This window comes from Nematolebias whitei, chromosome 2 (assembly GCF_014905685.2).
Source record: "Nematolebias whitei isolate Nwh7 chromosome 2, NemWhi1, whole genome shotgun sequence".
Classification (NCBI taxonomy): domain Eukaryota; kingdom Metazoa; phylum Chordata; class Actinopteri; order Cyprinodontiformes; family Rivulidae; genus Nematolebias; species Nematolebias whitei.
In genome coordinates, this window is record NC_056499.1 from 16,793,872 (window position 1) to 16,816,612 (window position 22,741).

At 40.6% G+C, this 22,741-nt stretch overlaps 2 protein-coding genes across 2 annotated transcripts in view; both read right to left on the bottom strand.

Moving 5' to 3' along the window:
• kiaa1549lb (KIAA1549-like b) overlaps positions 1–9,770 on the bottom strand; it is a 74,384-nt gene extending 64,614 nt beyond the window's left edge. Inside the window, exon 1 of the mRNA XM_037693451.1 lies at positions 9,539–9,770. Within this exon, the coding sequence (XP_037549379.1) occupies positions 9,539–9,770 (232 nt within the window). The remainder of the gene's footprint in view (positions 1–9,538) is intronic.
• Positions 9,771–15,893: 6,123 nt separating this feature from the next.
• hipk3b (homeodomain interacting protein kinase 3b) overlaps positions 15,894–22,741 on the bottom strand; it is a 36,349-nt gene continuing 29,501 nt past the window's right edge. Inside the window, exons 10-16 of the mRNA XM_037690529.1 lie at positions 22,126–22,250; positions 21,747–21,914; positions 21,313–21,645; positions 21,071–21,217; positions 20,663–20,919; positions 19,337–19,476; positions 15,894–17,160 (exon numbers count right to left, since the gene is read on the bottom strand). Coding sequence (XP_037546457.1) covers positions 16,690–17,160; positions 19,337–19,476; positions 20,663–20,919; positions 21,071–21,217; positions 21,313–21,645; positions 21,747–21,914; positions 22,126–22,250 — 1,641 coding nt within the window. The 3' untranslated portion in view covers positions 15,894–16,689. The remainder of the gene's footprint in view (positions 17,161–19,336; positions 19,477–20,662; positions 20,920–21,070; positions 21,218–21,312; positions 21,646–21,746; positions 21,915–22,125; positions 22,251–22,741) is intronic.

Here is a 22,741-nt window from a genome sequence, read left to right on the forward strand (position 1 = left end):
CAGCTGTGCAGCCTCCATGCCACACGTTGATGCTGGAGCATAGGATGCTCTCCACTGCACACCTGTAGAAGGAGGTGAGGACTGAGCTTCCCGGACCAGCTCGTCTCAGCCGTCTGAGGAATTAGAGTATCTGATGAGCTTTCTTGATCAGGCTGGTGGTGTTGTTGCCCCAGCTGAGGCTGAGGTTGTCATTCAGGTACACACCCAAGTACTTTTAACTGGAGACCACTTCTACCGCAGATCCTTTTATGTTCGGAGATGGGGGGTGGGGTGGGGGGGGGGGGGTATATTCCTTCTGAAGTCCACAACCATCTCCTTTGCCTTATTCACATTGATGTGAAGGTTGTTCTTCCTGCATCAGCTCTCCAGATGTTCCACCTCCTGCCTGTAACTGGACTCATCATTATTTTTGATGCATCCAACCACCTCTGTATTGTCTGCAAACTTTACAATATGACAGCCTGTATGGGTTGGTATACGCAGTCATACGTTAGCAGAGTGAACAGGAGGAGACTCAAAACACAGCCCTGGGGAGAGCCTGTGCTGAGGGTTATGGCTCCCAAAGACCAAAAACTTGCATGTTAGGCTGATTGATAACTCTGAATTGTCCACAGGTGTGAGTGAGAGAGTAAATGGTTGTTTGTCTCATTTGTCTCTATAGTGTCCCTGTGATGATTCTTCCTGTTAGCAGCCTCTAGTAAACCCCCTCCCACACACAACATCCACCCCCTCCCTCCCAGCATAAATGATTACAATCACAGTTTAATACACTCAGCTCCAGTAACTCACTTCAAAACATGTTAAACTCTGCTTCTAATTTGTTTGACATTTATACAATAGCAGGTGAATTTTTGGCAACCCAAACAAACTAAATGTAGGAGTTGTGGTTTTGTCCCTGGTGTCGTGTTTATGTCTGCGTTCCCCCTGATCTTCTGTTTCTCTTTATAGGGTTTGTGTTTCTTTAGTATCTTGCCCCATCTTGTGTCATGTTCATGTCTTGCATCCTCTGCCTCTTTCTCTGGCATCTGTGATTACTCACAGGTTCTTCAGTTGGTCTAATTGGTGTTTCCTGTATATAAGTCTGTGTCTCTCTGTTAGTCCTTGTCCTGGCATGGTTATCTCTTTACTGGCGATGATCTGTCTTTTAAGTAAGTACCTCCTGTTTATCCATGTTTATTTTGTTGCCCTGTCAGCACTTTTGCTTTTGTTAATAAATTATTTATTTTACATTATCCTGAGTCCTCACCTTCTTGCCTGCACCATTGGGTTCACCAGCACCAGCTTTTTGTGACACTAAAGAGATTAACAAGATGAACTCCTAACGAGCAATGACTAAAAAAAAAACGCATTTAATACAAGTCTGTATGAACAGAGAGATTTAAAATAAACCTTGGATTTTAGTTACTGTGATAGACAGTAGTCAGAGTCAGAGATTCTTTATTGTCATTTGCACCTCATGTGGTACATGTGGTGGAGCGAAATTATGTACACAGGGCCCCATTTACATCCAACAATAAAATAAAAAAGAAAAACAATGATAACATCCAAGGTATTAACTAAGAAAACATCAACTAAATATACACTAAGCACTAATAGCGTAAAAACATCACGTCGACCATCAGCACAAACCTGAACACTAGTCTGTGTAAACAGATGAGCACGCATGAACACACCAACATTGAAAAAGATTAGCAGCAACATTGAAACAGATCAGCAGCAACATGATGTGATTTTTTTTTCGCAGTGATTATTCTGGTTAGAGATTCATGAGTCTAACAGCCTCAGGGTAGAAGCTGTTCCTCAGTCTAGTGGTTCTACACTTAATGCTCCTCAACCTCCTTCCTGAGGGGAGTGGGGCAAAAAGTGTGTGTGCTGGGTGAGTGGGGTCCTTCATGATGCAGGTGGCTCTCTTCCTGCATCTGGAGGTGTAGATGTCTGTGATGGTGGGGAGACTGACTCCAACAGACTTCTGTGCAGCCTTCACCACTCTCTGCAAAGCTTTTCTTTCTGCAGCTGTGCAGCTTCCATCGTTGATGCTGGAGCACAGGATGCTCTCCACTGCACACCTGTAGAAGGATGTGAGGACTGAGCTTCCCAGTCCAGCTCGTCTCAGCCGCCTGAAGAAATAGAGTCTCTGATGAGCTTTCTTGATCAGGCTGGTGGTGTTGTTGCTCCAGCTTAGGTTGTCATTCATGTGTACACCCAAGTACTTGTAGCTGGAGACCACTTCCACTGCAGATCCTCTGATGTAGCTTGACCACAGAGAGACAAAAGTTTTTTTACTCTTTAAGAGCTGTGAGTAACAAAACGTTTGTAGGTTGTAACAGCATTACTGACTCGTAGCAGAATGTTGTGCAGCTTTTCTGGCTGTGCTGCACACGGATTCTGCTAGAGGAAAAACAATGGCCCAGTATTCCTTGAAGGAATGCATATCACCCGCCGCTTCCCATGCCAGAGTTGAAGATCCTCTTAGCATTTTGGTCACACTTAGAAAATAATGTTATGTGCAGTCTCGTGATAATATGAGAAGTTCTGTGCCATGAAAAACTCCTACAAACACATCAATGTTTAGCACACTATGTTTACAACAAACTCAATTATAGCTGCTTTTTGGGGTTTTTTGACAGGTTGTGGTGGCCTGCACGATTCTTTAAATTCAATCTAATGGTTTGTGAGATATTTAACTAACAATCAGACAAAGCTGACTCATGGCACACCTTTAGGTAAGGCTTTTATGCAATTTGTTAGTGTTCTGAATTTTATTGGGGGTAAGTCTCAGTTGCTCATTTGCCACACCAAATTTTAGATAAAAACATTGTTATAGGCCTACTGTTTAGTTGTTGTTGTTTTTCAACAGTGAATTGACTATGGCAGCCATCTTGAATCAGGTTGACTCCAAAAGCTAATCATTTGTAGTTGTACATCTGTTAATTACATCTATGTTTCATTAAAATCCATCTTGTTAAGTTATTTTGTTAACACTAAAGACAAACAAGCACACACACACAGTGGTGGGTGATAATAAATCAGCATGATTTGCTATAACTAAAGGTTTCCATATATGAACCTGTAGATCTTAATCCCTATAATGAAACATCCCAAAGAGGTGATGTTCTGAGTGGAAACTCTAAGGCAAATTATCTGTAGTTGGTCACGATGATGCAGAAACAATCTGCTTCATGCACCTGTAGGTATCAGTCTTGAAGACATCTATCCACTTTGCTAGCTGCTAACATTTTGCATGAATGTTTCTGAACGTGCTTGTATGTTCTGGTAATCCCCCATTTCCTCCTCCACTGGCTCAAAGAGATTTCACAGTCCACAGAGGCGCCTGAGTCCAAATGCAAAGCAAAGCCTTTAGCTACACTTGGTGTTTCCATTTATAACTGTAGAAAAGAAAAAGTGTTGGGATTCAGCGTCGGATTGCTAATAAACGAGTGAAATGACCACATCTGTCGGATTAATTGACTTTTTCTCTATTGCACTAAAGTCTGCTCTAATTAAACACGGCTTCAATTTTGAACATCTGCGGCATTGTATTTCAGAATAAAAGCTTTGTGTTAGAAAACAAAGATCAGATTTTATTTAGAGATATAGACTATGATTTACACTTTAAATACAAGAATATTTTACATATATTTGGCAACTGTGCCAAACCTATTGTAAATAAGTCATATATTTTAATTAAGCTAATTAATCCTACTGTGTTTGGATTGTGACGGTCCAAATAGGCCAAGGTTTGCTCTCCTCCTTCCATTTTCAGGTGTTTGGATGAAAAAATAATCACTTTTAGCATTTATACTTGCATAGCATTTGATGCATAACATCTTTTGCAACTAAGATTACCATATTTTCCGGACTATAAGTCGCTTCAGTGTCATATCAGTCAAAAAAATGCCTCATGAAGAGGGAAAAAACAATATATAAATCGTTTTGGAGTATAAGTTGCATTTATTTAAAAGTGCATTTCACAAAGTACCAGAACAGACTTTAATCTGAAATAATAATAACACACAGAGCATATCTGGGATCCTGAACAGGCTTAATTAACATAAGCCAAGGAGTCCGACAAGCAAGTTACCAGTAAATTCACCGATCTCGTTCCACATCACTTTTGGAGGCATTTTACTTGTGTTAAATTTTTCTCAGTTGTCTCTAAGTAAATGTTTGGGGGGTGGGAGGGGTTAGTGGTAGAGGAACAACATACGTATAGTTGTCAAAAGCCTAGAGGGCCCTCTGCAAATGTTACTCTTTGATTCATGAAAGAACATTTGACGAGTCAGTCAAAAATTGCGTCATGAATAGGGGGGGGGGGAACGCATATAATTCGCTTCGGACAATAAGTCGCATGACTGGCCAAACTATGAAAAAAAGTGTGACTTATAGTCCAGAAAATATGGTAATACATTTTAGAAAACAAACCTATAGCGTAAACTTAATTAAATAGACAAGTTTTGTTATCATGCCTTCAAAAAGCAGATGGAATCAAACTAATGTTCTTGTGTTGTTGTTGTTTGCAGTGTGATGCAGTGTGATTAACACTGGCCTTGTGCAGAGGGCTGTGTGGAGTGTTACACAGTGAGTCCCAGTAAATCAGGCAGCCTGCTGCCCTTTTTAAGGCAGCAGCAGAGCCAAGCCTTCATCCGCCATCAGCCTCAGCCAAACAGACAAAAAAACAGAGAAACAAAAGCACACAGGCTCAAAGGTACAGTGAGACGCAGGGAAGGGGATGATACAGAGATAAACCGCTACACACGAACAATATTCCCTGAACTATAGGCGGGACAGTGCAAGGCAGATGGTAGGTGATGCTAATGAGAAGCCTGTTTGCCTTTCCCATCATCACTACTATGTTTTAGAAGTGCGCTCTGCTTTGTTTACAGTGGTGAGGGTGGAAAAAAGACTACTCTTGTGTGACTTTTTAAAATCTCTGACAGAAACAAAAACTGTCCTGGGAGTGAATTATAGCGGCGGAGGATATTGGCAAATGTTCCACTCTGATGGATTGCCAGCACTGCATCTCGGCTGCGTTTGTATTGTCCTTTCTTGCGCTCAATTTTCTGCGTAATGCTGAACAGAACTCATATTGTCTTCCTGTCAAAACGAGAAAGTCACAAAATGAAGCTGATTAAAAGCTGTGTGATGTGCAACATGTTTATATGGTGCACGTCACACAGCTTGCGAGAGATACAAGATACATGCATATCATATGATATGCATGTATCTTGAAGACACATGTTCAAGTCTCAAGTGAATGTTAACTCAAACAGATAAAAATCTAAAATAACTAATTCAATCGAAATCAAACAAACAACAACAGGATCTACACACATCTTCTGTCCTTCTAGAAGGATCGCCCACAAAATAACTAACTATAAATCACTGAAACAAGGAAATAAAAAAGGAATTGATGCTCCACAAATGGTCCTAAATCTATTTTCTCATGCAATCAGAGAATCAGACCAAGTGTGAGTGCTAAATGTCTTCTTTTACAACCCTATTCCTTGGAGTTTTTGAACATTAACCAGCTCTAAAAATCTGGATGGAATGAAAAGAAAATGGCAAAAATGCTGCACCACACAAAGCAAGAAAAAGCTCAGAAGCTTAAAAAGAAGGAAAAAGCACTGGCAGTGACACAAACTGATGCATTATCTGTCAATTCACGAGTAAAAATGAAAAGCATCAAGTCTGAATCAGGAAGACTTTATTTGTTTTACTATGAATCTGGAAACAGCTCAAGGATAGTCTTTATTTCGAGGCCTGTGAGGTCAGCGCCTGTCCAAGGCAAGCTGTCAGCGCCAGAAGCCACAGGCAGATCGTGGTTGGAGGAGGACACACGCCTGACGTCACACAGGCATTTCCTCGTAGCTTCGGTGTGTCCTCAAGCTGCTGCAGGGCATCATTTAAACAACTGTGAGCACAGTAAAACATTTGGGAAGTGATCCAACCTAAATATAATCATTTATCTTTGATGTGAAAATGACTGAACTATTCTCGAATGGTCAAAATGTGATATGTAAAAAGACCAAACCTGTCATTGCCATAGAAACCAGGTTGGTTCTGATCCAGATGTTAAGAAAGGTGGCAGGAAGTTTGGATATTAATCCCCCACAGTATGGTTTTTCATTCACAATAACTTAAACATGCAGGTCTACAGTTCACAGATGAACTCTTTGCAATACACCTGAAAGCATCCCTCCCACTTTCCTCCTTTATTTTTCCATTAACCTCACACAGTACTCAAAACAGGACGTTGCAGTTTTTTGAACACTATTAAATATAATCGAAATGATCCAGAAATCTTTTAGAACATTCAGACTGTTAAAACTTGGTGAAAGTTGCTACTAACAGTTTCAGGTCTTAAGCTTCTTTAAGCTTTGCACACTTGGACTTGGGCAGTTCCTCCCATTTGTCCAGGCAGATCCATCAAGAATGGCCAGTTTAAATGTTGAAGTTGAAGTCTGGACCTTTTTCCTGTCACACCGTTGTGTTGTTTTTCTCTCTTAAAAACCACTTGGCAACCTCTCAAAAGGGCCATTTCATATATATTTTGGAACTAGCATTATAGCATGCACAGTTAATGATTCAGGTGCAGCTGAGATGATTGTTCCTCATTGCACAGAAAACGTCTGGAGCTGTGTCAGGGTGCATGTCACCTCTGTGACCACAGCCATTCATGTGAGGTCGTTTGTCAGCTTGAACTTTAAGAGGTACAGTTTGTTCAGAACTTCCATTAGTGAGCTGTGCTCTGGCAATAGTCAAAGCTTTAGAAACATTTCTAAAATATTACATCTGGACTTCCCAGGACTTTATGGCTTGGTTACGTTCAACCTGTATATGTTCATTTGTTAATGTATTAGTTGGCACTGTCGCCTCACAGTAAAGAGATCTTTAAATTTAAACCTTGGCTGTGCACACCTTTCTGTGAGGACTTTGCATGTTCTTCCTGTTTGTCAGTGGGTTTTCTCTGGCTAATCCAAAAAAAAAAAAAGCAAATTAGCTTAATTAGTGATTAGGCCTGTTGCAATAAACAATAAATCAATTAATCGTATGATAAATGAAAATTATCCACCTCATTTTCATTTATCGGTTTTATCATTTCTTCATGTCTCTCTCTTTCTACTGAAGACACTGGATGACAAAAGGCTCAACTCCGGTGCTCGTCACTGATCCCTCCCTTTCTCTATTTTCTTTAAAATTCATTTTAACGATCCAAAATCACGTTTTTGGATCGTTAAAAGCAGCTAAGTTAAGAAGCTAAGCTACGAGCTAAGCTAACAGGCCGACTTCGGGGGGGAAAAACCTCCGTCTTGTCGAAGCTCCAAAATTCACAGTTGACACTTGTGCCTTCGTGTAAAAAGTTGATTTTTCTCTGCGAACTTGTGCTAAAGAGCTCAAACCACACCGAGCGTCTGCTGTTTTGAGAACCGAAAAAAGGAATGAGAGACAGCCCATGTCACGTCAAGAGGCCTCCCTCCCATTTTTCTTAAAGAGACACGCTGCTCGCTCCCTCACTATCCATCCTTTGGTTCAAACAGTCTTATACTGCCATCCAGTGGTAAAAAAAATACTACACTCAAAACAAATTAGCCAACATTTCTTCTTAAATTTGACAATAACTACTAATTGTTGTCAAATTTCAAACAATATTATCGTTTATCACAATAATTTCTGAGACAATTAATCACCCAGCAAATTTTTTATCGTGACAGGCCTAGTAGTGATTCTAAACTGACCTGAGTGCATGTGTGCATGGTGCTCTGTCTTTTGGTGTCTCAGTTTTAGTCCTGCGATTGACTGTCCGGATGACCTTTCCAATAAAAGATGGGAAAAGTTCCAAAGTGCATATAAAAAAAAATGAATAAATGCAACTTCATATGCACTTAAACTTTAACCACACACACCATCTGGGTCAGCTGTTATGAAACAAAATCTCTGCTGCCAATAAATGAGCGCTTCTGTTTGATTTTCTTATAGTCCAATATACTAGAAATGCACTCCATCCAAAACAAATACGAAAATTATTACTTGTTTTAAAGGCACCCATTGCAAAGTAACTTAAACATAAAAGAGTTATTGTGAACTATTTCACATAGTGCCGATTAATTATTGGAGTGATTAGATCACTACTAGTGTTGCTCTGAGGAACAAACGCACACAAAATTGATGAAGAGCCACCAAAGAATTTTTCAAACTGGCTAAAATTTGGATTCTGGTGCAAATATTCCAAAACCTTTCAATCTGACGTCAGATGCTTCTGTTACCAAATGTTTACCATACAGCTCAGGTGGTGCTGCTGCACTCGTGTTTAAGAATGGATGTGCTGACTGCCAGAAAGAAGAGGAGGAGGAAGAGGAGGCACAGAAAGGGAGGTTCTACTGTAGCAGTGCATCAGCAGAGGTGAGCCTACAGCCGCCACATCAGTTTGCAGACCGAAGGAGGAAGAGGGAGCGAGCGGCTGTTTGTTCAGCACCTGCAGAGCTTCTTGGTTTTTTCCAGCCGTGGCTCCACAGGCTGTTCCAGAGCCATCAAGTGGCACAAATAATCAGAGATGCAGCCAAATGCACTCTCTCAAAATGTTGGTTGAAGGGCAGCTAAATGGGCCAAGCTTCCCTCAGCTGCCTTCCATACAAGCCCCACAGTGGACCACAGTATGTGTGTCATTAGTTCTGTCCCAAATGGTCTAAAAAGCACAGACTGCCCTGTAGATGCACTGCTTCCCAAAATAACTCCCCACAGCTCACCACTATACTCTTTCACAGCCCTTTGTTGTGGAACTGCAACTCAAACGAAGAGGCAGGAGAATGAATGGATGGATGAACTAGCATCTTTCTATTTTATCAAGATACTCAAAGCTCTTTAAAACACATTCTGGGCCCTCAGTTACCCATTCATACAGCACTCTACTAAATGTACACAAAGAATAATCAGTGCTTTATCACATTCATGCACTGATTGGACACACATCGAAGACAGTGAGGGGTTCAGTGTCTTGCTCAGGGACACTTGGGCATGTGGCTGCTGGTGGAAGCGAACCTCCGACTCTTGCATTGCATTGGAGGGCAACTGCTCTAACCACTCAGCCACAGTGAGGAGCTGGAGAGGAGTGAGGGTCAGCCTTCAGGGTTCTTGCAAATCACTAAAACAAAGGAGTCCAAATATTTGCACGAGACAGGAGCTGCAGTGCACAACAGCAAACCCTGAGCAGAGCAGAGTCGCCACAATCCACTGAAAGCTCATGTCAGAGTTGGGCACCAGCCTTTAAGACACACTTTGTGACATATTTTAATTGAACTTGAGCAGCATGCATCGTTTTAAGTATAGAGTTTAAAGAGCTGGGTTTATTTCTGTGTACTCATCCATCCGCACAGCCAGTGAATCATGCACCCTGCAGTGGATTACAAAACGCTGCCTGCAGAAAACAATAGATCCATCCTCTGTTCCCCTGATTCCCAGTAGGTGCCACACGCAGTGCAGCTTTAAAGAGGCTGGTGCAGCACAGCAGCACGCGCGCACACACCCGGTCAGAGCTGCTTACCCTCTGCGGCCGCGGCGCACCGGACAAGCAGCAACAGCGGTGCCACAGACAGGAGACAGTTTCCCAGCATCCCCACTGCACCGGCTCCCAGTCTGCTCCTCAGACCGCCCCCCCTGTCTCCGACAGCCGTCCTGCGCGCCGAGCCTCCGCCGGGCTCCGCTCCACAGCTGCAGCTGGCCCCCACCTCCTCCTGCTGACCTGGCCGCCCATCGCTCCTCACGCGGGGAGACATATCCACTGGATAAGTTGCTGAAGTTTCGCTCGTAAATAATACATTGGATCAATCCACGTGCGTGAACGTGGGGCGGGGAGGGAGTGGGACACGGCCGTCACGCGGGCTTGTCGTGTGTCCGGAGGAGGAGGGTGGAGGGGAGGACGCGGTGTTGAAGAAACGCGCCCTACCGCTCCGATGCGCGCGGTCCACCCATCATCATCATCATCATCATCATCATCATGGGGTGGTGCAGAGCCCTCACTCTGCCCAAAGCTTTGACATTTAGCCGTCCAGTCAGAGCCGCCGGGGAGGATTCAGGTGACATTCAGTGATGCTGCTGCAACAATGGAGGAGGTGGATGTTCAGGTCAGTCTGCCTCCTGGTCAAACGGAGCAGAAGAGCGTCGGTGCGTTAATTACCCGGAGAGAGAGCTGAGCGGCGCCAGCGCGCCCTCTGCTGGTCGACTGGAGGTCAGACCGCGCTTCAAGTGGAGCAGCTTCCATGTCATCACTGGTCTCTTCTTACAGAGAGGGGGACATAAATAAATGGGGAAAGTGAGAGTATTAAAGGTTTATAGCAGATAAATTGTGGTTAAAAAAAGTTCTGACCTTATAATGCTGATATATTTCACGCCGCTGTGTTCATTTACTCATCTGCTCACACAGATGCATGTCCGTGCTGCTGTTGTTCAGCGTATTGTTTTTGTACTATTAGTGCTTAGTGTATTCTTAGTTTAGCATAAGTATTAATTCATATCTTGGATCTCACTACTTTTTTTTCTTGACAATTTATACTTTTGTTGGATGTAACTGGGACCCTGTGTGCACAATTCTGTTCCACCACATGCACCATATATAGTGCGAATGACTAAAGAATAAATAAATAATTTAAAAAAAAAAGAAATAATAAATAATAAAAAGAAATAAAGATGACTTTTAAGCAACGTGGACTGTAGTACTGCTGGATGTCCACAAGAGGGCAGCCTAGACTCATAAAAGACACGGGCGATTCAAACCTGCAGCTTCACACCGAAGTATTTCTGATAGGGAATGGGGAAAAAAATTAAAATATATATATTTTTTTAAACTAATTGTTGTTTTTAAACCTGTTTAAGCTCTTCAAGTTGGTTTTAGTGATCTCAGAGGAGTGCAGTTGGAAACCAGTATTATTAAAAGTGTTGACCATAGTATATTTTCTATGCTATTAGTGCTTAGTGTGTTAGCGGTTTTCTTAGTTCATATATTACATCTTAATACTGTTTTTCTTTTACATGTTAATACTTTGTTGGATGTAACTGGGACCCTGTGTACACAATTTCATTCCACCACATGCACCACGTGGTGCGAATGACAAATGATCTTGAATAAGTTCAAATAACTCCCATGTTGATCTGCAAGTCATACATTTTTACAGGTAATATATATATATATTTTTAAATCTATGTCTAACCAACTACAAAGTGTCACCATTTAAAAACAATTATAGATGATTAAAATGTTTTGGGCAGTGAAGCCACTTTTTCAAAGTCTTACCTTTTTCTAGTCTGAGCCCGATTTGGTTAGTCGGGTCACTAAGACGAAGGCCTCGTGTGAGCTGGAAGCAGCTAGATCAGGATCATCCACTTGTTAGATGAAAGTTTGCCCAACTGGAAACATTAAGCTTTATTGGAGGTTGACAGTTCTGAGGTCAAACGAGGCCAGTTATTTTGCCACAGTTAAGACATTAATCCATTCTCAAGCATGGTCATGGTACCTTCATAATGTGGGGTTGTCTAGTTGAACTAAAATTACATCATAAAGTGAACCAAAAACCTAAAACTTGGTTTTTTTTTTTTCAGTTAAACTGTTATAAATTGTTGCTTATGCATGCATGAAAAACAGTCAGAGACAAGAAGAGCTGCATCAATAGATTTGTTTTTTATTTCAAAGTGAATCTTAACAATAATACACCATTAAAGTCTTATTTTGACACTCACCAAAAGAGTCACCTGGAAAACCCGCTTAATGTGACAAAGTAGAGAAGGCTTGGTCACACCTAAATTACTGAGATCTAGAGAGGAAACACTATCGCAAAGTGTAAGAGACATCACATCCATCGAGTTAGTTTTCCCAGTCCTCATACTGTAAATATTGCACAGTGCAATTGCTACATGGCAAACTAGTGTAGCACAAAATGAAATATTAAAAAGCAAATGAAAGTAAAACATAAAAACAAAGCCACAAATAATCTACAGGTAATAAAACGGTAACAGTTCAGAATCCATGATCAAATTTGAGCGGATGAGCGATCGAAACGCACGATTCCATAACTTGCAGCGTGAATTAACTCTGAAATTGACAAGAGATGACCAGAATGAAAATAAAAGCTCGAGTTAAAAACAAAACCAAAAAAAAAACTCAAATCAATCAAATCTGTTACACAGTAGCACATTTAGATTCTTACAAACCCTGAATTAAGAGGATTATTTTCATATCAAAGTTTATATTCTTTACAAATGACAGCTTTTTATGCTGTTACAGTAAACCTCAAAAACAGCTTGGTCATGATTTAAGGTGTCAATCACTAAAAAGAAAAAGAAAACATTTGAAAGATTTCTCTCCTCTTGCATCCATTTCTTTTCTATTTTTTTTTTTTTAACATCACAAATATGGGAGAGTCGACGCAGGCGCATTGCTGGTGTAAAACCTTTTGGAGGGAATTAAAACGTTACACTTCACATGCTAATTAACGGGGAATTATTTCAAGCACTAATCTTGTCTAGTTCATGCCTCGTCATTGTGAAATACTTTTCCCAAAGTGATATTTAAATTAAATAAGATCGTAAAGCTCAAAAAAGAAAGAAAAAAAAGGTTAAATAATATAAAATAGGCAATTAAAAGCACACAACTGTCTCAGCCTCAGTGTCTCTCGTGGGGTATTGCACTCGTGACTTGCAGAGAAATTACAATCTCGTTGACGGAGCAGCTTCCATCCAGAGCACGAACACCCAGAGCGGACAGAAAAACACGTCTCCTCTGATTTGCAAACACCTGTTGCCACTTATCCTTCATTTGCAGGACAGAAGACACAGTGAAGCGACGTATGTGTTCATGCAAGTTAACGTAAAGCGTGGCGCTCATCTAAGAACACTTTGTGGTGCAATGACTGCACAATGTAAAGTATTGCATCTGCTGTTCAGCCAGAGTTAATGACTCAATGATTGTAGAGTGTCACTTCATGCAGAGACTGTCGTCTACTTGTGTTGGCGCGTCTGAAAGTAGACTTTCACGACGAGCTGATCAGAAGTTGAATAGTCTGGAATGACTGTGATTAGGCCTGTCGCGATAAACAATAAATCAATTAATCGCATTATAAATGAAAATTATCGACCTCGTTTTCGTTTATCGGCTTTATCGTTTCTTCGTGTCTCTCGTTCTACTGAAGACACTGGATGACAAAAGGCTCAAATCCAGTGCTCTTCACTGACCCCTCCCTTTCTCGTTAAAATCCATTTTAACCATCCAAAATCACGTTTTTGGATCATTAAAAGACGCTAAGCTACGAGCTAAGCTAACAGGACAACCTCGGGAGAAAAAAAACCTCCATCTTGTCAAAGCTCCAAAATTCCTGGTTGAAACCCGTGCCTTCGTCTAAAAAGCTGTTTTTCCAAGTAAAAAGAAGCTGAAAACTTGTTTACTGATTTTTTTTTAAATTAAAAGCTTTGTGTAACAAATGCAATGCTAACCATACCGAGCGTCCGCCATTTTCAGAAACGAAAAACGGGAACGAGAGACAGCCCATGTCACGTCAAGGAGCCTCCCTCCCATTTTTCTTAAAGAGACACTCTGCTCGCTCTCTCACTATCCATTCTTCGGCTCAAAGTCTTTTACTGCCATCCAGTGGTCAAAAAAGGTACTACACAAAAATTAACCAGCATTTCTTTTTAAATTTGACAATTACTAATTATTGTCAAGTTTCAAACAATATTATCGTTTATCGCAATAATTTATCTGAGACAATTAAAAAATGTGTTATCGTGACAGGCCTAACTGTGATACAGTCTGGGTTTTTTTTTTTCTCCCTTCTTGGTAGAGGAAAGACCGACTACATGGTTTATTGGTTGGATTCTGTCTTCTTCCTCACTGAATTCTTTTACTTTCTGAATCTCAAGGCACACATGCACAGTGCTGTTCACACTGTCAGTTTTAATAAACACGTAACGATGGCCGTTGTTTTGCGCTGACGAAACATTTCCATGAGACACTCATAAAGGGGAGAGCGATCTGAACACAAGGCAGTTTCGAACATCAAACTGTGACAACTGGTATTCTATCCAGATAAAACACTTAAATAAAACAAAGCTTACTTTTTATGAATCTGACAATTAAACAAGTTGTAAAAAAAAAAAATGCTTTAGAGCTGTGACATTTGTGTCAATTTGTTTTACCATTCAACTATTTCCAAGCCTCACTACCTGTGTAAGTGCTTAGTGGCAAGTGTGTTTGCGTGCGACTGGTGGAAAGGTTATAGAAGCTTTTCGATGGGACACAATTATTATTTTTCCTTTTCCTGGCATCTCACAGTGCTCCTGTAACTCACAAAAAGAGTACTGGTCGTACACGGTATACTCACAATGAGAAAGTTAAATCAGTCCTGCAAGCTACAGCTTCTGACGTGTACAAAACATCGATATGAAAACATACAAAACGTAAGTTACATCGATACATTGTTTATATGCAGTGACGAGCCCAAAAGGTTAATAATAAGGATTAAAATACTGATGCAAAAAAACACGCACAACAAAAACACACACACACACACGCCCCGAGAAACGACAACAAACGCAACTGAATGTTCATCATCAGCAATACAGTAGTTACAGTGACACTCCAAATATGAACGCAAACACATAAACCAAACCAACTCTATTTTAGATCATTAGGGACGAATACAAAACGCTAGGCTTCAACTCAAGAGAGAAATCACTTCATTTCACAGCTATCGAAGTGGCAATCATCACATAGCAGCTTATCTATGATACATTCATGACAGAAATGATACGACTCATTAATTGCCCAAAAAGCAAGACAAAACATTGGCTATTTTTTGTTTTCCATCTTGTTTTTTTTTTTTGTTTTTTTTTAAGATATAACTTTTGTTGTTGTTTTTAATCAAACCCCATTCTACAACTACAGTATGACTGAGGTCTACGCAAACAGAATAGCTACCTTGCTCATAAAATGAATTACAGTCTTTGGTGCTGCACAAGCAACTTCATTTCAAATAAAGGACAAAAATTAAACAATAACACGTATAACTAGTAAAAGAACAAAGAGAAATGCACGCACACAGCATATATATATATGTATGTACTACCATCACACATATATATGTATATATTCTCCCTGACGGAATGTATAAAATAAGCAGTTGACATTAATAAGCCTTTAACAAATGGTATAATGTAAAGGGGAAAAGTTAACTTTGTCACACATGCATAAATGAGGGAATTGCACACAAGTAACTCACACCTTATCAAGCATCGGTACTAAATAGTCTAGCTCTATAATATATGTCCATATATGTGTGTGTATATCAAATACTGCACGGTTTGCTCAGGCTAAGAGTCCATATTGGAAATTAATTTGATTTTTTTGTCTTACCTAATCAAAGCCATGCCCATCACACGTCTAAACATCTAAAAAATAAAAGTGAAAACACTCAAAATAAAAAGAGAAAGACAACAACAAAAAAAGGACAATTAAACAAATAATCAACAACTATTTAGATTGTATTGCAGTTTTTAAACAGTACAAATACTGTTAGTAGTAAGTTTCACTAAATAGAAAGTGATTATCAAATATTAAGCAATACTCAGTACTTGCACTTTTTACACTAGTTCATTCGGGAACTGACGGGGAGAAAGAAAAAAAAACAATTTTAAGGAAACAGCAGGCATCCGCAACAGCAAAGCATGCTGTTCTGCAGAGAGAACAGAAAGGTAACTCACAACACACTGAAATATACAAACACCAAAGAAAAAAGCACCGCTATATATTTGTGTGTGTGTGTGTATATATATATATATATCACATCCATGCACGCTATGCATGGACATATACACATGTGCATATACATACTCACACATAGGATGCATCAACTGATTGGAATTTCAAGTGCTGCAGTCCAGTACATTAATATTCATGTATATAGTCGTATATAAGTAGTTAACAAGAACAACCTCAAATATGTAAGGCACTATGGCTGAGGACAGTTATACAATGCAGCGAGTCTTGTGACACGAACAATAAGAGCAACGTCTATGCATCTTCCCGTTTACATTTTTGCTCATGCAAGACCACATGCAGCGTGAGGAACAACCTTATTTAAATCTGATTATTGACTTGACATTGCGAACACCAAAAGACACCGAAAAAGGGTACAAATACTTCAAACGCAGTACAACGTACACTGTGGACACATGTGCATATGTCAATCTAGCGCTAGAGATTGGGATGGCTTTACAAATGTGAATGTGTCTTGCACACATAAGAAGGCAATGTAGAAAAATAGCTGGGACAGGGGGATCTAACTATTCCACAACACCCCAATTATTTACCTGTCTTGAGGAGTATTTGTAAAAGATCCGATGCAAAGGTATATCAAATGTGCAAAACACATTAGGTGAGTTGAACTACTCGTCCATTCTTTCATTCTGTCATCCATACGTTATTTCCATCTATGTTTTTGCTAAATCGTCACCACCAGTTTTTTTCTTCTTCTTTTTTTTTAAAGCTTGAAGTTCAGTTACACCCAAGTCTACATGATTCCAAAAATAGTTTGCTTTCTCTGTGGTTGTGCCATGGTTTTCAGAACAGAAAGCCATGTTTGTGGTTTTGAGATAGATTTCATCCTGCTTAGCCCCCCGGTGGTAGAAAAGGTACCAGAGCAGCCACACTCAGATGTAAGGGTACTGGTTTATTTTGGTAGGGCTCAGAGGAAAACTGCCGAAAGCGGGTGAAGCGATGTAAGAGTGTGGGGGGAAAAGGGGCTTGAACTGGCCCTGGGGGTGTAAGGTAGGGGAGGGCAGCAGCCGGGGGTTGATACCCACTGCCACCTGATGAACAATGCCTGCTGGGTGAGAGATACTGTAGGTAGGCTGGAGGACAGGGCGAGAAGCCCCAGGGGAGGCCAGCAGGTGGGCCACAGGGGCAGCTGGGACCAGAGGACCAGACGGAGGGTACGACAGTAAGGTAGGCTGGGAGTGCGGGTGCCCTCCAAGGTGGGGGTGGGGGCCCATTGTGTGGTTGGGACTGCTGTGGGAGAGTGTGAACGTGTGCCCGTGCATGGTAGGAGGGATGTAGGCCTGCGGTCGCCGGTTGGCAAAGTTCCCGTTCCACTCCTGGTGGCAGGAGCTGAAATGCTGCACCTGAAGGAGAGAAGAAGAAAACTGAATAAGTCAGGCTTAGTTTTACTGACACAGACTTGAGTTTTTGCTACTTTTTTCCAATATTTCTAAACAATAAGCAATATATATATATATAAAAAAAAACGTTTTGACTCTTAAAATTTACACCAACTCAGTAATTCAGGGCGTAGTGGTTGAAACGGTGAAATGAGTGATGATGATTGCTGCTAGAAACAGTTCACCTCAGCTCAAATAGAAAAAGAGTTCACCTCATCTTAAACAAACATCATTCCTGTGTTTTGTGTTTGAAACTGTTAAAATAAGATTCATCTATATTCCCTTGGGAACAAGCAGACATTGTTTTACAAATATTCAACTCGGCTCACAAACTTCGCAGTTGACACTAATGTAAATGTAATTAAAAAACATCGTCACTGTGTTAACCTCATTGCCAGTATGAACTCATTTCCCATGAAACGGACAGATCGTTTTAATGAGAGCTTCTGTTCAATTGACCTCGAAGTTTTTGAAACATCCGAACTTGCTACGTTGATTGCACCTTTATCAAAAAAGGAGTATTCCTCCCAGAACTCGTTCCCATGAAGATAACACCTTAAAGGACCCTTTGTTTAATGGCATTCCTTTCCAGGAGATGAACAGCGACACCTTTTGGCGGAACATTGCATGTTATTGATTCAAAATATGTCATACCTGAATGTTTATTCATGAAAATGTGTGTTTCAAGTAATCTTTCTTTAAGATAATCATTTGTCTTATTTTCTCTTTTAAAAAGGAAAACTTTTAAGGCAGAGAAAAGGGACTAGATTTATTTAAGAGGCCTTTATAAAAAAATAAAAAAAAACAAAGCCAAGAGGTAGGACCAGACTTCCGAGGGGTGGACCTTCATCTCTGAAACACACAGACAGTTAATTTTCACGTCTTCACAACTTCTTCTACACAAACACACTTCACTGAGACTTCGTCAAAGAAAACTTCTGGAGAAAAACACACTTTGAAGAGATGCTCAGAAGACTTCACTGGAGTTTTGGAGAGAAAACTCCAGAGAGACACGCTTCTGCACAGAGAACTGGAGAGAAGAAACCCAGCTTAACCAGAACCAGGCATTAACCTGAGATCTGTCTACCAGGCAACCATCACACCGCAGAGTGGTACATCCCAGCTGACTCCCATATGGACCCTCGTCCCCTTAAGGTGACAGGTGAACTTGGAGGAGACTTCAGCCTCTCAGTTAACTGGAATATCTGAGGTGGGAACCATTTTAAGCAGCTGCCGGAAACATCTCTGATCATCTCATCCTGGTAAAAGAGACTTTTCAATGCCTTTCTGGTGACCCTACATCACAACTTATCAGACAAACTATTGCTCACTTTAGACACAATTTTTAACCACTTCACCAACAAAACCAGTCCAAAATCTGCCTTTTAAGTTTCACTAATTTGAATAATCAATTAGACATTTGATGCAAAGCTATTTGATGTTCAGTTAACTTTTGTCATGCATAATTTTCATCACATATATCACAATTATTATTTTTTATAATAAAATACATAAAATCAACCGAATTTGTGATTATTTTGGCATATCTGTGTGTAATAACTGATTTGATGCCCTTTAAACACGAGAAAATAATTCACGTTTCAGTTTACATTAATTTGGAGTAAATAGAGACTGATTTTCCTCTCCAAGAGAGGTGGTGCCCACACAATGAGGTTACTTGCATAATACAGGCATATCTTATGAGCTTAACTCATAACTGATAATCAACAATATATATCCAGCCCCATATCACTCTACACCCCAAAAATCTATTCAATTATCCTCTTTATTACAATGTTTGTCAAAAGTTGTCAGAACCATCTCTTTAGAAATTACACCTTGTTACAGTGTGCTAGATTCTGACGCCAAATAGTAAGTGGTGCTGAATTTAAGAACTTACTGTGACAATATAAATAAGAAACCTCCTACAAGGAGAAAAATCCTTGTTTGGACACAAATGATGCTACTCAATAAAACCAACCACATCTATTAAATCATTATGACCAATCAGTCAAATGCTATTAATTATAATTGACTGATGAGGCTCAGTTTTGTTTCTTTTCAGCAGCCAAAAACCCTTAAATTGTATAAAACTGTGATGTCCAGCTGACTTTTTCATCTTACACATAAAATGTCTCACCTGCCCAAAACCAATAGGCTGCTGTTGCTGGGGCTGAAACACGGGGGTGATTTTTTGTGGCCTGTTGAGGAGTGGGGTAGAGTGGTGATGTTGTCGTCCAGGAATGCCTCGCCTTTTGAACTGGCATGAAGACTCTAAGACTGGAGGAGGAGGAGGTCATGTGACAAGGGAAGGAGAAATGACCATAGAAAGAAAATAGTATAAGTGTAGGAAAAAACCTGATGCCCAGCCATCAACAGCAAACTGAAAATAACACACAAACAAGACGGAGCAGGAGCTTGTATTCCACTGCAACAACTGAAAATATACAACAAATCTCGGCGCTCGCTTCCTAACATCTATGGCAGGAAGCTTTAAAAACAGATCAGCTATTTCAGCTGTCTTGGAAGAGTTCCACGTCCTAAGACATGGTTGTATCCATCCTTTCTTTTAAGTGGTTATAAATAAATGTTTTAGAGATGTGAGAGAGGTTTGTAACTAAGCTTGATCATAGAGTTTGGTGTGGGAACATAGCATCACCTATAAATAAACCTGGCACTACTAAAATAGAAAGTCATGCCCTTTTATGTTGGACTATAGTTATAACAGTTTGAAGGCTGTGAAGGGAGATGGCGTAGACATGAAAAGCAATGAGACTATTTGAATTTCTCTAAGCAAACACACACTTTATAATTTTTTTAAAAGCACTGTCACCTGTGTCCACTAACCGCAGCATTATCACGTGTAACCCAACTTAAATCCCTAAAAGAAATATTATTTCATAATGTTTTTGAAGTATCCAGAAAAAGTCAACATTTTCTGGTGAATATGTACGCATTGCATATTTTGCTGAGAAGCTTTAACATTTAATGATCATTATGAGTGTCTTATGTAGATTTAAGAAGTGCATATACACACCGACACAGCAAATCTGAGAGTGAGTCTAGAACCACAATTAAAAGTATTGACACCATGCAAGTATCCACTCAGAACAAAATTATCAGTGTAGGGAACCCATAATCACCTGTTAGAACCTCTGTAGCCTACTAACACTGCATAATCCCAGGCCATGTGACCTGCAGGGCAGACAGTAGGAGTGACTAGTCTTTTAGGCTGAAATGATGTCATCAGAGGCTAGTTAGCTGTCTGAGTGGATAACAACAGCTTGGGGAAGGAAAAATGTCCTATATTCTCATTTACTGATCGGTGTAATTTAGGTTTAGAGAAATTAAACTTTTCTCTAAAACTCTATTAGTCACTTCCAACAATTGCACATAGTAGACAAATAAAATGAGCAAACATTTAAATGCATTTGTGCTAAAAGAACGGTATATGTCATGGTTTTACCTGTGTTTCCAGGTGTTTCGCTAACAGCACAGTTGTTGTTGTTCTGCACCCGCATCGGCGGCACTACAACAGTTCGAACCGTTGGTTTGCTGGGCTCAGTTTCTGGAGCAACGCATGCAACACAAGGCTCACAGTTCTGGTTGCTGTCAGCAATGTAGTGACGCTCTGTAAAGGGACCATTGCTGTGGCCGGAGCCGTGCGATGCAGGCGAGCTGTCCACCGTGTCACAACCACTCTCCTGTTCATCATCCGACATGCTTCAGAAAGATACAAATATAAGAAGAACATTTATAGCTTCACTTGTGCTGTTTGATACTACTACTGAATAAAAAATATTATATAAGTAGCCTCATTAATCAAAATCAGTACATTTGCTGTCTGAGGATTTTTCTGTATAAACACCTTTACCTGTTGGAGTGTTTGCAGGGGGAGTTGCTGGACTGTGCTGAAGCAGAAGAGCTGGTGCTGAGCGTACTGTCTGGGCTGCTGAGAGAACACACCCTCTCCATGCTGACCGTGCTCTGACACGCTTCACAGTCAACACTACCCTTACATCTAAGTGCAGGAGCAGAGGAAAAAGTAAGATGCACAACTCTAATAACCACTTCTGAGTTGTTTTTTTTAAGTGAGACTTCATAGTCAGTACTCACTCCCCCATTGAGTGTCTTTGTGCATTGTCTTCTTCATCACTGCTGATACTGATGACACTAACAGTTGGGCTGGCTAGGTCAGAGATCACCATGGCCTGCCGCTGCTCCTGCGAAACCGAGCGCTCCTCACAGTCTGGCTCCACTTTACAGCAATTCTCCTCACCATCTTCCTCCACTTGCTCTGCTACTTGCTCTTCCTCCACAGAGTGCCCTTTCTTTAGACATTTGGCCTCCTCTTCCTCGATCTCTTCCACATTCTTTGCTGTATCGGCCATCTTTGGAGAGTGACATGGTAAATTTTGAATGTTTGTGTTTTGGGAGTTGTTGCTGCACCTACATATGATTTGAAAAGAAAATAATCACATTCAGAAATGCACATTTATATATTTATATATATATATATATTCCTTGAGGATAAAGGCTATGTGAAGTACCTGTTCACACAAGGTTTTGCTCTTTTGTTTGCAGCTGGCTGTGGCCACACCACATGTGCAATGCCTATGTTGACTGGCTGGTGGGTGGACATGGTCATTTGGTTGGTTAAGAATGGCTGAGGGTGTGCAATCATGGAGGTGTAATGGTTACCATGGGAACGCACTTTCCTGCAATGTGAAACGCGATCAGTGAAAGTCAAGCCAGAAGCCGTTAGTGCCATTTTTGACAAATTATCTGACTCACGCTGCATCAGACTTATATATCTACTCAAGAATCACATCAACTAAAGTTAATAAAACACCAGGAATTATAAAACTATACTGTATATTGGAGCTATAATACATATATACCACTTTCTCAACTAGAAAAGTTTCTTACCCCCAATCGCCAATTCTCTGAGAGCCTGACACAGTGTCAGATGCCAAAGTGGTTGGTGGTGGGGGCACAGATGTCACCTGCTGCCAAGTGGGCACTAATATCTGCTGTGTGCGGCTCGACCAGGCCTGTTGGTGTGAGGAAAAGTGATGATTCATTATACTGATGTCCTGATGCATGCTCAATAATCCACGTAGATAAATCTAACAAGGTTGAGTCAGGTCCTCTGGACAGATCCTTTGTAGAAACATTTCTGATACAGTGACTGTAATCAATTCTACATTGGGAAAACTAAACAACCACTGGCCAAAAGGATGACCCAATACAGAAGCGCAACATCATCAGGCCAGGACTCTGCGGTCTACACTCATCTGCAGGACAGCGGTCACTCTTTCAGGAATGAAGATGTTCACATCCTTGATAGAGAGGACCGTTAGTTTGAGAGGGGTGAAGGAAGCCATCTTTGTGAAGAGAACCCGCCCATCATTAAACAGGAGCAGAGATCTCCATGCTCAACTGTCCACCTCTAACCCAATACTGTTATTGCATCACTCAATTAGACTTTGCTGTCCTTTTATTTCAGCCTATATACAGCAGGCTGAATTTTCCATGACCATTT